This window comes from Neopelma chrysocephalum, unplaced genomic scaffold (genome assembly GCF_003984885.1).
Source record: "Neopelma chrysocephalum unplaced genomic scaffold, ASM398488v2 Primary Assembly neopelma1_77, whole genome shotgun sequence".
NCBI classification, from domain to species: domain Eukaryota; kingdom Metazoa; phylum Chordata; class Aves; order Passeriformes; family Pipridae; genus Neopelma; species Neopelma chrysocephalum.
In genome coordinates, this window is record NW_020897738.1 from 576198 (window position 1) to 591969 (window position 15772).

General features: G+C 43.0%; 1 protein-coding gene across 2 annotated transcripts in view; it reads left to right on the top strand.

Annotated features, from left to right (window-relative positions):
• Nucleotides 1–1016: 1016 nt before the first annotated feature.
• The window catches only part of TTC28 (tetratricopeptide repeat domain 28), a 126483-nt gene continuing 111727 nt past the window's right edge, over nucleotides 1017–15772 (top strand). Inside the window, exons 1-2 of one of the 2 annotated variants that reach the window (XM_027689258.1) lie at nucleotides 1017–1100; nucleotides 8476–8754. In XM_027689258.1, the coding sequence (XP_027545059.1) occupies nucleotides 1017–1100; nucleotides 8476–8754 (363 nt within the window). The remainder of the gene's footprint in view (nucleotides 1101–8475; nucleotides 8755–15772) is intronic. The other variant, XM_027689259.1, reaches the window with a different exon arrangement.

Genomic DNA, 15772 nt, shown 5'->3' on the forward strand with positions numbered 1-15772 from the left:
CATGAAGGATGTGATGTGTTTGGGCTAGGTTTGTGTCCTGGTGTACTGCAAAAGCCAATGGGCTTTCGTTACCAGTGACTTTAAAAAAACCTGCATCATTGGCAATGAGAAGATAATTCCCAGCTCCTACTTACACTGTAAATTAACAGCAATTGGTTTTTAGATTGAAATAGAAGAACCTGTAATTTATTCCTCCATCTTTTTTTACACCCCACAGTTGTTAGATAATCTGTAACTGCTTTGCTTGGATCCTTTCCTCTGGTCCTAAGACCTACTCTCTAATGATGTCTTAATTTTAATCTCCCTAATTTGATGACAAACCTTTGGGCTGCTGGCCATGTGTTCATCATTTTGTTGCAGAAAACTTTCTGAAGTTTGGGAAGTGTCCCTAAACTTCACTATGGTAAAGTGGCAGCTGATTTGCACTTAGACAACAAATGATTATTTCTTTATTCACAGCACAAGAGTCTTCAGCATAATCCATTTGCCTGTTCATTTCAAGGGGCACAAAGGGTCACAGGATTTGGAAGGTTTGGGCTAACAAAGGTGCTGAGCCTCGCTGTGCGCGGCCAGAGTGGTGTCGTGAGTGACCAGTGTCACCGCCTGCGGTGCGATGTGGAGCCCCGCTTACCCTCGAGCTCAGGCCGCCGCTGCCTTTGGGCAGCCAGAGCTGCATCCTCCGTGAGGACGGGGCCCATCCGCGGCGGCCCCGAGCGCTGCTCTGCCGTGCGGCCCCTGCGGCCGGGCTCGCCCCCCGCCCCGCCGGAGCCCGGCACAGGCGCGGCTGAGCAGCTGCCCCGGGACCGGGGCCGCCCCGGCGGAGCGAGCCGGGGCTGCAGCCGCAGGACGTCCGGCGCCCTCGGGCGGGGGTGCCCGGGGTCCGGCCGGAGCCGAGCCCAGCCCCGGGGCGGGGCCGGGGCAGTGCCGGTCCCTCTGAGCCGGGCCCGGAACGTGGCGCCGGGGGCCGGAGCGGGATCGGCCCCCGCAGGAGGAGGAGGAGGAGAAGGAGGAGCGCGATGGAGCAACAGGCGCCGCCGCCCCCGCCGGGGGCCGTGGCGGGGGGCCGGGCTCGGCGGGAGCGGGACGCGGAGCCTGCCCGGGTGAGTTGACGCCGGACGGGCGGCGCTGGAGCGGCCGGGAAGGCGGGAAGGAGCCGCCGGGCCGGGCCGGACGCGGGCGGCGGAGGGAAGTTGCGGGGCGCGGGCGGGCGGGCGGCTGTCCCGGCACGGAGCGGGAATCCGGAGGGGGCGCAGGCCCGGCGGCCCGAGGCGCCGTGAGGGGCCGGGCGGCGGCGGAGCAGCTCCCCGGCGGGGCTCCGGAGCCGCCAGGCCGAGCGCTCGGCTCCCTCCGCCACGGGCTCCCTGGGGGGCCGTTCGCGGCCCCGCTTTCTTGGGAGCCCCGGGCCCGGCGGAGCGCGGCGGGCGGGGGTCCCGGCGGGTCGTGCCGCGGTGCGGAGGGGCCGGGCCTGCCCCGAACGCTGGAGCGGGACCCGCGCGGGCTGAGAGCTCCGGTGTCGGCGCGGGCATTGTGCTCGCTCCGGGCGCCCCGGTAAGCAAACCCGAAACTTATCTCGTTAAAATCTCCAAAGTTTGACGGTAAATGTGTCAGGTGTACTTCGCGGCGCTGCAGAGCTCCAGACCCTGCTGCAGTGGCACAGACACAGACGTTCTCAGGCTGGCTGTGCCTCCACTGGGCACGCCGGCCGCGGGGAAAGTTGTCATGAACTCGATTGAAAGAGCTTTGTTACTGACAGAGCTTGGAATCTGGCGATTGGATTCAGTCAGTGCATCTTGGATGACAGCAAATGTCATGAATGTGGCTCTGCCCATGCTCTGGAACACAGACTGGCCATCAAGAGTGAGAGGTATTATCCCAGTCAGCAGCCCGCACTCCTGTAGTTTGATGTTGCAGCCATAGGGATGCCCCTGGTTGTCCCCAGTGAACAGAGGGTTGAAACAGCTGGGTGCCTATACCTTCTTGTCCTTTCTTGTCTTTTCTTGGAGCTGTTCATGTTTATTTTTGGATGTCTTTCATTTTTCTTGGAGGTTTTCATAATCCTAGATAATATCATCCCTCCTGTACTTTCTTCTGTGGCAGAACAAGAACTCTTCAGGTGCTGATGGAACCCTTTATAGGCTCTTTGAAAAGAGTTTATTGATAAGTCAATGAGTGGATGTACCTTGAATGTTAAATGATTTTTGTCAGCAGTAGGGTTCCCTTTTTGGGAGGGGGGTGTTTTCTGGTCTAAACACACAGTCGCATGTTCTTGGAGGTTCTAGGTCGTACTAATGTGTAAGACTACTGATTCTTATTAGTGATAATTATCATTAATGATTATTGTTACTTGTATGTACTCTGCGCTATCCAAATCTCAGTTTTCAAGAGCTGGAATCCACTGCAGCAGCAGCAGTCTGTGTGTGGATTTCTGTTGGAAATGGATCAAGTCTTCTTTTGTGGCTGTTTCCCTGTATCCCATTATCCCCCTCTTGACTGAAGCGGAAAACCTCTTTCCTGTCCACTGGGAGTCCTTTCCTCCCTGCCTGGATACCAGTTGCCTCCATGACAACTGGGCGGGTCCATACTTGAGATGGAGCACTGTAATGAGAGGTTGCAGGTAAGGTACCTGTTACCTGCATATCAGGGGGTTCTGGGGTTGCCCTTGTGCCGCTGGACCAGCACTCCTGGTGGCACATGTCCCTTCAGAGACAACAGCTGGACTGCAGCAGTGGAATGGTTTGTTGCAGACAGCAAAACCCAAGGAACAACAGCCCCGCTGCCCTAACAGGTGTTCCTCGAGTGAGGTTCCTGTTCAGGCCTGGTTTTTGCTGCATTCTTGATTCATCACTCCCTCCTTTCTGGCTCTGTCTCCCTGTGGCTCACTGACAGGCCAGAGGGAAAGTTCTGTTTTCTCATTGATAGTTTGCAATTAAATAATTATTAATAATAAGTAAATTGAGTATTTTGAGCTCCCTTTAGCTTATACTAGCTCTCTCTTTTACATTAATGATAGATCTCTTCAAGCTCAGTGCTGGAAGCTCACAACTGCTTCTCATTTAAAAAAAAAAATTTAGAAAAAACCTTTTTCTATAGGAAATTTTGTATATAAACTCTGGTTAAAAAAATCTGTTTCCTTCCTGTTGATAAGTTCATACTTAAACTATTTTTCTCTCCAGTTGCAATGCAAAATCAAAGTAGTAAAATATTTGCAGAACAATATGCTCCAGAAGGTTAGACATATATTCCATTAAGAAATTTACTAAAATGTGGGGGGGTTTAATAGAATAGTGCTGTAAGTTATGGTTTTCTTTTCAAGTCATTTGTTCCTTTTGATTTATTTATGCTTTTAGACAAGTTATAGCTTTTTTATGATGTATGATTTTCTGTGAAAATTTAAAAATTCCATATAGAATTCAGTGTTTTTTTTTTTAAATTGGGAAATTTGACTTCTGTGTTACCTCATACTTTGTGAAACTCTAACCTGGAGTTTTATTTCTCCTATAATGTAGATTTATCAGAGGAAATTGAAGCCTGGTCTGCCAGGATGGTATTTGCTGGCACTGGTGGGAGTGCTTTAGGCTGCAGGAGCTGTGAGATGCGATGCCCTGACAACTGCACAGAGTCGGTGCTGAACATTAAACCTGCAGATATCGAAAATGGCAGAAGCAGCAGAAGTTTGTAGGGTTTCCTTCATCCTGCTTCTGATGTGGAGAAGGTGCCTATAGCAGTGCTAAAGGGTGCTGGGCGGTGGCCCAGGGTTTGTTTTCGTGGAGGCTCCAAATCGAACAGGCAATTGCAGCCACTATTCCGCTGACAGAGACGCGTCCCCAGGGGCTGTTCTGCCCTGTGTCTCCTTTCCCTGCTGGTTTGTCGGGGGATAGCCTGGGTCACTGCCCGATTTGCTGATGTCCCACCTCTGGGGGTGTGTGTATTGTGTTGCTGCGATTTAAGGAAACGTTTTCTCGCATCTGTGAAGATGTGCTCCCAAGCAACACTTCGTAACAACTCGTGAAGACAAAAGCCAGCTTAGAAAAGCCTGTCAGCCTGGGCAGCTGTTGTGCACATCCTGTGGTGGCTTAATCCTTCAGTTTTGGTGGCCTTTCATTTCTTTCCACGCTATTTCTGTTAAAATTCTGCTCTGACTGGGGGGAGGTTGCATGTGGCTTGGCAAGGTTTCGTGTCTGTTCAGGAGTGTGGTACAGCCTGGCTGAAGTGCTGGTTGCTGGGAGCGGGGAGGTTACAGGGACAGACTTTTTGTGTTTGATTTGTTCTTGAACTCTTGCTGAAGCCAGTTTCTGTTACAGGAAAACAATAATACCCCAGAATATGGACTGAAAAACATAAAACCATTTTACAGATTCAAATACAAGATGATGTAGAGATATTTTCATAGAAATGGAAGCTCAGTTACAGGTTTAAGCTGATTTTGGAAACCTGTATTTAGCATAACTTACTGTCACTTTTTTTCAGAATCCACTTGGAATGCCTGTTTTTCTCCTTACCTCTACTTTTTTTCCTCTTTCTGATGCTTCATTAAGTATCTTGAGCTATTTAGATAATTTAAAATATAAAGTGCTACATATCACACCTAAAGTATCTTTTTTCAAATTATAAAGAATTTTTTTAAAAAGGTGTTTTAATTATGGACTTGCCACCCAAGACATCATCTATATAAGGCATATTTATTTGGTTATATAGCATTAAATAAGAGGGATTATGTACAAATGAACAAGCTGAGTTGTAAAATTGATTTTTTGATAAAGCGTTCTCTTCACTCTGTTGAACCACGTTGTGTTCCCTTGTCCTCTTGTCTTGGAGCAGAATCTGGATTTGCTGTTATCTCTTCTCACTCATCTTACTGGAACTCACTGGGAATCTGCTCCCCATGGCTTTCTGGATAGCAATGTGCTCTTCAGACAGTCACATCTTTCAGTGTGTGTGGGCACTTCTTTTATTTGGTGAATGTTCTGTAGGGACGACTTAAGTTTAGCAAGCTTGATCTGGGAAGATAAAAGTTCTTGTAGCCTAGGTTTTGTTGTGTATTCAAATTCCTGTTTGCTTTGTGGAATTGGGAGTTTGTTTCTTCTTGAAAAGAAAAAGACCAAAGAAAATTGTAGGTGTTTAACCCTCCCCTCTCCTGGCCAGTAGGGTTGAATCCTGAGCACCTTCTGCCAGAGGAGGCTTTTTCACCAGTGAAGGGAATTCATTGCTGAATCTGATCTGAAGCAGATATTGTGGGACCTTCTGTCTAATGTGACCTCAGTAGTAGGAGCTGGTTTCTGCTGCCTAATGCTGGTTTGAAGGAGTAATGCTGAGAAACTTGTGCCATCTTCTTCTTTATCAGAAATACGTGAGCTCCTAACTCAGACTTTCTCTGCTAGATCCTCTTCTGCACTTCATTAGAACCTTTTTTGTTCTGCTGCTCTAAGAAACTTCTTTAGCATTGGTTTAGTACAGGAGAGCACCTTCTACTACAAAATGTTAGGCAGCCTAAGTTTGTGCATTGCCATTACCTTTCACTATATTAGCAGAAGAGCAGTGCTAACTGGAAAGCAGAGATGACTTTGTAATGAGTACTTTTTGTGTGTTGGTACCATCATCATAGTCTTTTTTTATTTGTGGTTTGAGTGCCAGAGTGACTCAGTTTTACTGTTCTGTGGTTTTTTCTTTTACCTAATGATGTTTTACTGCCTTACGTAGCTCTCATGATGGCAGGAATTAAATAATGGCATATTCCACAAATTACCATCATAGTTTCCTTTAAAATAGTTTCCTTTTTCTTCATGAGATTATTTAATGTCACAGTATATTAGGGGCAGAAACCATTTCACTTGGACTGAGAAGATGTCTGCTCTTGGATTCTCCTCCTTGTTACAGACTCACAGTATGATTTTGGAAGCACCATTAACAGTTTTGTCTGTTCATTTGTTTGTGCTTAATAAACTGCCAGAAAAGACAGCTGTTATTGCACTTGTCTCACTGGTGCTCCTTGAGGTTGTGTCCTCACAGAGGCTCTGCTGCCAAGGGCTTGGTGGCTCTTGGTTGGCCTGGGCAGGCTGGTCCTGGGCAAGCAGCGCTGGTGGGCTGAGAGCCCAGTCCTGTGGTGAGGGCGAGGTGCCCCTGCTGCCACAGCCCTGAGCTCTCCAGGGTGGTGTGGCTGTGCCTTCTCACCAGGCCAAGCTTCCTGCTGGAGGCAGTTACTGCCACTGGTAAGGAATCTATTTCCTGACATACCCATCTTCTAAATAACTTGAGTTCATGACTAGTTGTGGTACTGCTTGTGGAACCTGCAGTCATTCACTTTGAATGTGATAAAAGAGTGGGAACTATACAGTGCTTGATCTTTGTCATTGTCCCTGATGCACGTCAGTGACCAGGAAATACACTGACAGGGAGACGGCAGCTACCTTTAAAAACACGCAGGGAAAGTGCTGCCCCTGGCACCTGGGTACTCACCAGCCCCACTTCCTGCAGTACCTCCAGCCCCTCTTGTGACAAATTCTCTTTCTCAGGGTTTCCTCATCGTTGTGTTTGAACACCTGTCCATGTAGTAGCTGCTGGATCTTCACATTGAGTTCTTGCAGGTCCCGAGGTTGCAGCAAACTGTCCACGGGATGAAGTTTATGGTCAGATGCTCACAAATGTGTGAGTTATTGCACTGCTTGGACAAAGCAAGATGTTCAGCTCAAACATTTCTGTGGTTGCTCAAAGTACAGCCCTTTTCCTGCTGGTACTTGGGAATATGCTGTTTGTAAACTTGATTGAAGTAGCAAAGAAGTATCTGGTGCATTTAAAGATCTACTGCACCTGGTAGGGATTTTTGAGGATGCAGAAATTTGCTTTTTATAATGTTGTTCATAATGGTAATAATATTGTAGTGATAATAATAAAAGTTACTTACTAGCTTGTATTAGCAAGAATATAAAAAGCAACTACATAGATGAAATGAACAAAGTGTTTGGTTAAGTCTGCCATAGACAGGACAAGAAACAATACATCTACTGGTACAAAAGAGGTTTGGGGTTCTTGTTAGGACACATATTTTGATTTTGAAAATCTTGAAGCAGTTTAAGGAGATTGCCTGAGTAAAACACGGAGTCTCCTTCAGTAGAGAAGTTTAGAAAAAGTCTGGACAAACACCTGTCAGAATAGAATGAGTATAATAATGAGAAAAAAAAGAAATCGGTAGTTTCTAACTTGATGCTTTTCTGTTATTTGACTTAAGGAAGGAAAAAAAAGAAAAGTCTGTTGACAAATTGATGCTTGAGACAGGATGTCAGTTCGCAGCTTGTTTCCCTTTCCACCTTTATAAATATGCCTCAGCTGGCTCTGGTAATATATTTAAGCCCCACAGTTGTTGTGGTAACAATATGTGATATTCTTAACCTTTTTTCAGTCTGCAGGGCTAAAACTAGATGACACCAATCTTAACTGTAGTAGTCTAAACCTTTAATGAATATTTCCCAGTACTTTGTATGTTACTATATGTATTGTGTTGCCTGTTGCCAAAAATGATTACTGCACAATTTGCAACTGCCTTGTGATCAGAGTTGGACAAAGATGTTCTTGCTGAATTCTTGAGGGTCCTTGGGAGAGAGTAGGGTTTGCATGACAGAAACAGTTACTGTCTACAAAGGACTGGCTGAGGAAAATGTGGAATGTAGAAAGTTAAATGAGGAGAAAGGGTGTATCGGAATCAATGGGACTAGGACTTTCTAGAGCTCACTTTAAATAATAATATTTATATTTAGAAGGCAAACAAATTTTCTTTGTTATTTTGTATTGCCTGAGGTGGTCAGTCTGGAAAGGTGGCTCTGCCAACAATGACTGTTCTGTTACTAAAATAAATTTTATGTCCCACTAATTTCTGTGAGTATACCTGGTTCCAAAGACTCATCCTTCCCTTCCCTTTATGAACAATTTGCAGCCGCAGGTAGCTGGGTGTGGAGGTTTGTGAGCAGACGTACCAGTGCAAGTTCTTTGGTTTGAAGAGGATTTATATATCCCTCCATTGTCTGTGCATGCATGTGCTTCTGTGTAATCTGCATATCAAACTTCAGATGTACCAGCTTCATCTTCGTGTTCACACCTGCCACCTGTTCAGAGAAACTTCTTTACCTGGCGACTATGCTTAGTGCACTAGAACCAAGTAGTGTGGCTGAGGAGGAAAATGCTTGTGTGTGGAATGCAGCATATGTAAACAGACTACAGCTGCTCCTGTGACATCCTTCATAGGGAATGATATGTTTTGTAAGACTTTTTTCTGTTACATTTGTACCCTCAAAAAGAGATATCAATAGATAAACAATGTGCTTTTTTTAAGAATCTGATTCTGAATTCATAATCTGTTCTGCAGTGATGCTTGTGGCTTTAATTTCTGCTGCACGGTTTGTAAATAGTTCGATTTTTTTTTTCTTTCCATTTTTGGAGTAGCGTTTCTTAACACTAACATATAATTTCTCCCTTTGCCCCTCCCAGATTTCTTTCTTTGGATCAAAATCTCTTGGAAGAAAAAGTCCTGACAGTCCCATGTTGAGCAAAGCTGAATTTGTTGAGAAAGTTCGCCAGAGCAACCAGGCTTGCCATGACGGCGATTTCCACACCGCGATCGTGCTCTACAACGAGGCCTTGGGGGTCGACCCCCAGAACTGCATCCTCTACAGCAACCGCTCGGCAGCCTACATGAAAATCCAGCAGTATGACAAGGCCTTGGATGATGCAATCAAAGCACGACTCCTGAATCCCAAATGGCCAAAGGTAAGGAAGTGTATTTGTCTTCTGGGGAAGGAGTAACTCCTGTGGGGTTACTGCTCACATACGTAACACCCAGTGTAAACTAGTGCATGTATTTCTGTATTAAAGTCTGGTTTTGCTAAAAGCTCCAGATAATAATATATTTTGTGTTTAAAAGTTGTTTGACTTGAATTACCTGTTGGGTATTAAACAGTTTTCTGTGTAAACATACTGTTCCCCAGTGGGATCATGCTACTATTTTACTGTTTTAACCCAGCGTGGTTTCTGAGTTGTGAAGACCAGACATCTGTTTTAATGTTTAATGTAGTCATCTTTCGTCAGCATCCAGGAACATGTGGTTGCAAAACTCTGAGAGGTATCATGGAGATTCTTATTAGTAATGGAGCGATAAGGCCTTTCAAAATAGTGTTCAAAGAGTGTTTGTGTGTAGTATATTTTGGATAAACATTTGAAGAAATATGTATCTTGGCATTCTCACTTAGACCGGACTATGCAAGGAAACATTTGTAAAGAATAAATGGTGTTGGTTGCCTCTTCCTCCTGGGCTTGCTTCCCACCAGCTGCCATTGATTGCTCCAGTAGCTACCTCTCCTTGGCTAGCCCAGGGCCAGCCCTTCACATGCTAATCGATTTTAGCAGCATCTGCTCCAGATTCCATTTCTCCTGTCAATCCCTCACATCCTTACCAGCCACTTCAGCTGAAGGTGCAGTTTAAGAGCAGACTCATCACCCAGGTTCCTCTCCTCAGAAATGAGAGCAGGTAACAAGCATGGTGCTCTCCACCAGCTGGGCTTTTATTTCCCTGCAGGTCACTTTAAGTCTTATATTTTGATTTCCATTTCTTATTTGGCTTCTAGAAAAGCCTTTTCATATGCTTCCATAAGACTTGAGTCAGTCCACATTTGAAGAAACTCCTGCTTTAGCAGGGAGATGATTTATAAACTTCTAAGTTGCGTTGCTGTTGGATGGGGGGGTTTTTTGTGTTGTGGGTTTTTTACTTGTTTTGGGTTTTTTGGTTGTTTGCTTTGTTGTTTTGTTTTGTTTTGTTTTTGTTATTTTTTGGTTGTTAAATGGTTTGTATTACTGAATGCCATAAAAGATTTTGCATATATTTGTATGAAGGACTGTGTTTAAAAAGAGAAAATTTCATTACTGTCATTAAACTCTAGCTGTCCAGGTCAGTTGACTTTAGGGAGCTAAGGAGTATAAAAGCCAGGGTACCTGTGCTCAGTTTTGTATCCTGGTTCTGGTAGTGATTTACTATAGAACTGACTTAGATGAAAAGTTGTGAAAAGTTTTCATAAAAGAATACTCTCAAAATGCCAATCACAGAAGTATAACAACCTTTGGAAAAGGTTGGAAAAGACCTGTGGATCGAAATAGAAGATAAGATGGAAAAGATTTACGGGCTAAAAATCTGTGTTAAATGAAGGCGTTACTAACCGTCTGTGAAATACAGAAATAACAGAATATGTATCGATGCAGTACTAAGGTGAAATATTAAAAAAAATTCCCCAAACATTCTTAGTAGAAAACGGTAACAAAAAAATGAGACTTTTTTCAGGTAGACTGTATCACTGAGTTAAAAATATGAACTAACTGTTTTGATTCTAGTTCTGACCTTGAGCAAACTATTTCTTTATTTTTTTTTTACAAAAAGTCGGGTGGCACTTTTACGGAACAGTTCGAGCCTCATTGGTGGAAAAAGTACTGGCAGACCTAAATAATGGTGCTATGATGCCATGGCATCTGTCCTTGTTTTATTGGATCAGTGTGTAAAGGATATCTTGTTCTGTGACACAGTATGTTCATGTACTTTGAAAGTTACTATCAGTCGGCCATAGGAGAGTCAATGTAGCTTTTCCAGGCTTCCTGTCCTGTATAAAGCTCACCCCCAGTCCCTGGTTGTATCTTCCCTTTTATCTTTTCACAGTGATACCTTTAGTTTGTCAGTGCCTCACACACTCTCCTCTTTTCTCTCAAACCATCAGAATCCCATTTGGAATCTTATCTCTGGTTTTTAACTTCAATGATCCAGTGTTTTTTTTTTTCAGATCATCAGTATTTTGCTTCAGAGGCTGTGTCTTGGCCATGTCCTTTGTGTCCACACGTGCATTACAAGTCCAATCTGATCTTTTGTTGTCATGGTTCTTTTAAGACTTTGTATGTAGAAACAGATTTTTGTTTTCACTTGGGCAGGTACTTTAAGAGCATAAACATTAAATGAATTTCCCTTTAAGGCCTTTCATTAGCAGGATTGAAGGTCGAAAAGGTGTTGAACAGAAATTATTTGTAGAGGTTGGAGTCTGACAGCACTGCCTGCCTTCATTGACACAGTTGTGATAGAAGTCTCATAAAAATGGCTTGGCTGGGAGTGTGGCTTGGCTTTTATTTAGAAATTGTGCTGCTACAGAAATTGAGATAATGAAAACCCACAGCTGAATGAACTATTTTTTGTCCTCTATGTGTTCATTCCACTGGAGTTGTGATTTTCACACTCTTCTGCATAGTACTTGCCTTTTTCTTTGAATTGTTTCCACAAATCATCTGTAGTGACTTATGTTTTAGAAGAGAATGAAAAATTTTTGCCAAACTCTGTTTGTCATTAATTTGTCAGCTCCACAATGAGGATAACTGTTGGCTTAAGACATCTGTATCTACAATTTGAGGCCATTCACTGCCACTGTCTTCATCTGTGTCATGAATTTGTGTTAGTTTGGTGAGGACTCGTTGCTTTAGTTGCTGAATCTGACTGTGCCAGTCTCATCCCAGTGTTTCTCCAGTCAATGTTCTTTTTCAAGCCTTCTCTGTCTTGTTTCTTCCCTTGTGGATTTGTTAATTTCTCTTCATGTGCTCTTTCTTATTCTTATTTTTTCCTTAGTTTTCCTGGTTTTCCAAACAATTTATTTAATTAATCAGCTTTTTTTTTTCCTAGACACCTGGAGTCCTGTCACTGGTCCCCACAGAGCAGAGACCAGTGCCTGCCCATCCTCTTCCCCTCAGGAGGAAGTTGTAACTGCAGTGAGGTCTCCCCTTATTTTTGTCCCTCTTCCCACTTTACTAACAAGTAAATGGGGTGGTCACCCTGCACCCCTATCAGTGTGTGAATAAGCAAAAGTGTACTTGGGCTAATTAACTAGTCTGGTATGTTTTGAACACAAACATTTCACACTGGATTAAATATCTGATACCAGAAAACAGGCAGTGGTGTTTGTAAGCTTAGAGGAGGTGCAGGTGGTTGGGTGTCAGTGAGGTTGGGTTTGCAGTGACTCTACACAGCTACAGGCATGTTTATTTTCTTAAGTGTGTGTGTGTAACTTGTCAGTGTGAGACAACAGGAGGGCTCTGTCTGAAGTTGAAAACTTAAGTTACATATTTCAATATCAAAGTTGCTTTACAGATTTTTAAAAAAATAATTGATTTTTATTGATAGGGAAGAACTGGGAAGATTGAAACTTCCACATACAAAGTCTAAGCAAGTTTATTAATTAGCCAGAAGAGGGAGCTTAGCAGGGACAGATGGTATTTGGTTTGAAAGGCCTAAGTTTTAAATACAGAATCTGACTTCCTTTCACTTTGGAAGCTGAACAATTAATTTGAATGAAGGTTTTCTGAGACTTGTACTATTAAATGTAAGTTTCTTTGTTTCTTTTCCTCCTTTATCTTGGATATGTAGTTTGTTAATTCTTGCCTTTTTTTTTTTAATTATCAGCATTTACAATGATAATGGGAAATATAACAATCTTATATGTGTTTGAAATAAATGTATTTTCCTTCTTTAACCAGGCCAGTGCATTAAGCTGATTTTTTTCTTCAGAGGATGGCAATCAAAAACAAAACAAAAAAATGTTGTGAAACAAAGCTGTAAAACGAGACAATGTAGAAAGTGAGAAAATGGTTGTTCTTGCTTTCATGCTTTCAAACACAATTGTGTATAACTTTGAATTTTCATACATCTTATATTAATTTTCATACAACTTATATTTCCAGTTGAGGTCTTGAGTTAATTTAGGTTCTCATCCCCCATCTTCCTCCCTGCAGCCCAGTTCTCTCAAGATACTTTTTCATCTTTTTTTTTTCTTTAATACTTTTGAGTCCTGCAAAATCTGTGCAATGTTCCTTGAAAGTAATAGAGCTTAATTTCCCTTCTTTCTGCTGTGGGCACACTGGTGTGCGTGTCCCCAGTGAGCTGCCCTCAGGTACTGCACTTAGCACTTGACAGCTTCAGTTCAATAAAATCTGTGGCTGAAAGTCATCCTCTTAACACCCTCACCCCAAAATCTGTCTTTAAAGCATTAATTAGTGTGGAGTAATAAGCAAGTATGTTTATAGAAATGCACCTGCTTATCTATGCAACTCCAGACATGAATGATGAGGAAGCGATTGCAGGCAGAAACATCAGGTCTCTTGCAGACCAGAATAACTTGCTGTGTGTGTGGGGAAAGTGTTTGTTACAACAGGATGTAAAGCTATTTTTAGGGTTTGTCTGAGAGGGCTGGCTTTGAAAAATATTTTGTGTACATATCACTGAGAAATGCAAAGATAACACAATATTTCAGGAATTATGTTGTGTTTTGGGAAAACACAAATAGAGGCAAATCAGATCAGGCTGATTTTGTTCTTTGATTTCCCACTGAACAGTCTTCTATGTTTTGCTGTTGATCATACTCTAGAAATTTTTTATTCTATTTCTCTTCACAGCCGTGTAGCCTTAGGCGTGGTATGTGAAAATGGAGGGATATATATTCTGTCACTCTGACACCTGAACAGTCTTTCCTTAGTTCTTGCTGATTTTGAGATATTTTTAAATCTTCACATTATAGGAAAAAATATGCTGTAGCTTAAATGGTTTAATTTTGTACCTAATTCTGTGCTAAAATTTCATTACCAGGCAGAGTGCTGATCTCAGTGCTGTGACAACTCACACAAAGGTACGAATGGCCTACTGCTACTGAACAATTCTTTGGGTTTTGGCATTGATTTGTTGTCTTAATCTCTTGACAGAACAGTTGTTCATTAACAGGAGATGAAAAGACTTTGTCAGATTTGAATACTTTTGGCTAATAGGACATTCTCAACCAGAGTTAAATGGAAGCAAGAACCACAAAGATGGATGTTTTCAGCACTCTGAGGGGTACCTTGATTTTATCTGATTTCTGTGTTCAGTGTGAGTAGAAGGACTGGGACTGGTGTTTGAGGAGCAGTGTTCCCTGAGAAGCACAGGGGGTTACTGAATGAGGGGGGGCCAAGTTGGCAAACAGATTTGAAGATGAGGGTTCAGTAACAGTCTGTGATTATTGCAACTGTTCAAGCCACTGAGCAGGGAAAAATGTTATTTCTTAAAACAGTGCCACCTTTTCATATCAACCTGTTTTAGAGCTACAACACCTTTTAGAGAAAAGGTGAATAGTCTGGGAGAACATAGCTGATGCAAAAGGAATGCCTCCTGCATTTGTAAACTGAAAGTAACTAGGAAGAATTACACCACTTTTCATCAGCAATAAGTTTCTTTTACTGTCTTTGTCTCTCTTAATTTAAAATTAGTCATCTCAATTTAAAAATGTGGCTTTGTGCGTGTAGATGGAGAAGAAATCTGAAAGGAGGAAGAAGGGGGATTGTGAGCTGCGAGGCCTTTGGGTGTTTGCAGTGCAAGAGGTGTTTAGATGTTGTCATCAAACTGCAGGGGAATTGAGCAGAATAGCTCACACTGGTATTTTGTTAAGTGACTCCAGCTGTCAGTCATGTGACCAGGCCTTTTACAAGTAAAAGGGACACTTGGTCCTCTTGCAGTTCTCCTTGCACTCCTGCCCAGCTTTATAAATGTACCCTCATGTGCTCTAGCAATCCTTAGCAACCTCAGAGTTTCTCAATGAGTTGCAAGCAGAGTGCCCACCCTCAGTCGCATGTAAAGGTTTTGAGCAAAGAATGTAACTTGACCACATAACTTTTTTCATGAATAGACCTCTTGTTTTTAATTTGATGAGCAAGGAACTTTCCAGTCCTGTCCTCCAGCTTACAATCTGTCTTTAATTTGCAGAAAGTTGCATTCCAGTTTTTCAGACATAAAACCGTTTAACAGACTTTTTTGACTTTGCTAGAACTCGCTGTGTTACGTTATTGTGAGATCTCTGCATTTGTTTCTGTCTTTTTGTGTCACAGAATCAGAGCATAGTTGAAGTTGGTTGGGACCCCTGGAGATGATGATGTGCTGCCCCTGCTGCTCAATGCAGGGTCAGCTAGAGCAGGTTGTCCAGGACATTGTCTAGCCAGTTTTGAATATCTCCAAGGATAGAGACTCCACAACATGTTCCAGTGTTTGACCACCCTCACCAAAAAGTTTGTCCTTGCATTTAAATGTGATTGCCTCTTGTCCATTTGCTTCCTACCACTGAGAAGAGCCTGGGTGTATTCTCTCATTGTCCCCCACGAGGAATTGATGCCTGTTAGTAGGTCTCACTTCACTGCAACCTTCCCTTCCCCAGTTAATCTGGAGGTGGACCCAGCACAGCTGCACACTCTTTCTGCAAACTTTCAAAGGTCAGGCAGGGAGTCTGGGAAATATCGTTTAACCCAGGACCCAAGTCCCAATCTGATGATGATCCTTTTCTCTGTGTCAGGTGTTTTTCCAATTAGGTATTTAGTTAATGAGCATCATGTAGTTTTTTGACAGCTTTATGGAGTTAATGTTTTTCCCAATACTTAAGTTCACTGGACAAGTATTCCATTACCTTCTGTGCACCAGAAGTGATGGTTATGGCATCACTCAGAGAAAGGCTGCTGTGCAGGTAAGATGTAGATGTTTGTCTTTCCCTCAATTTGTAAAATTGCAGAGCAGTAGCAGTACAAGATGGGAACTGGGGGTGGGGACACAGTGGATGGATGACACTATAGTTATGTCATCCTCAAAAAAAAAATATTTTCACTTGTAAGGCTTGTCTTTCTTAGGTAAATATACAGGAAAAATTACTCCTTTCTAAGAAATTGGCTTACTGACTTGGAATTTGAAAACCTTACAAAGGTA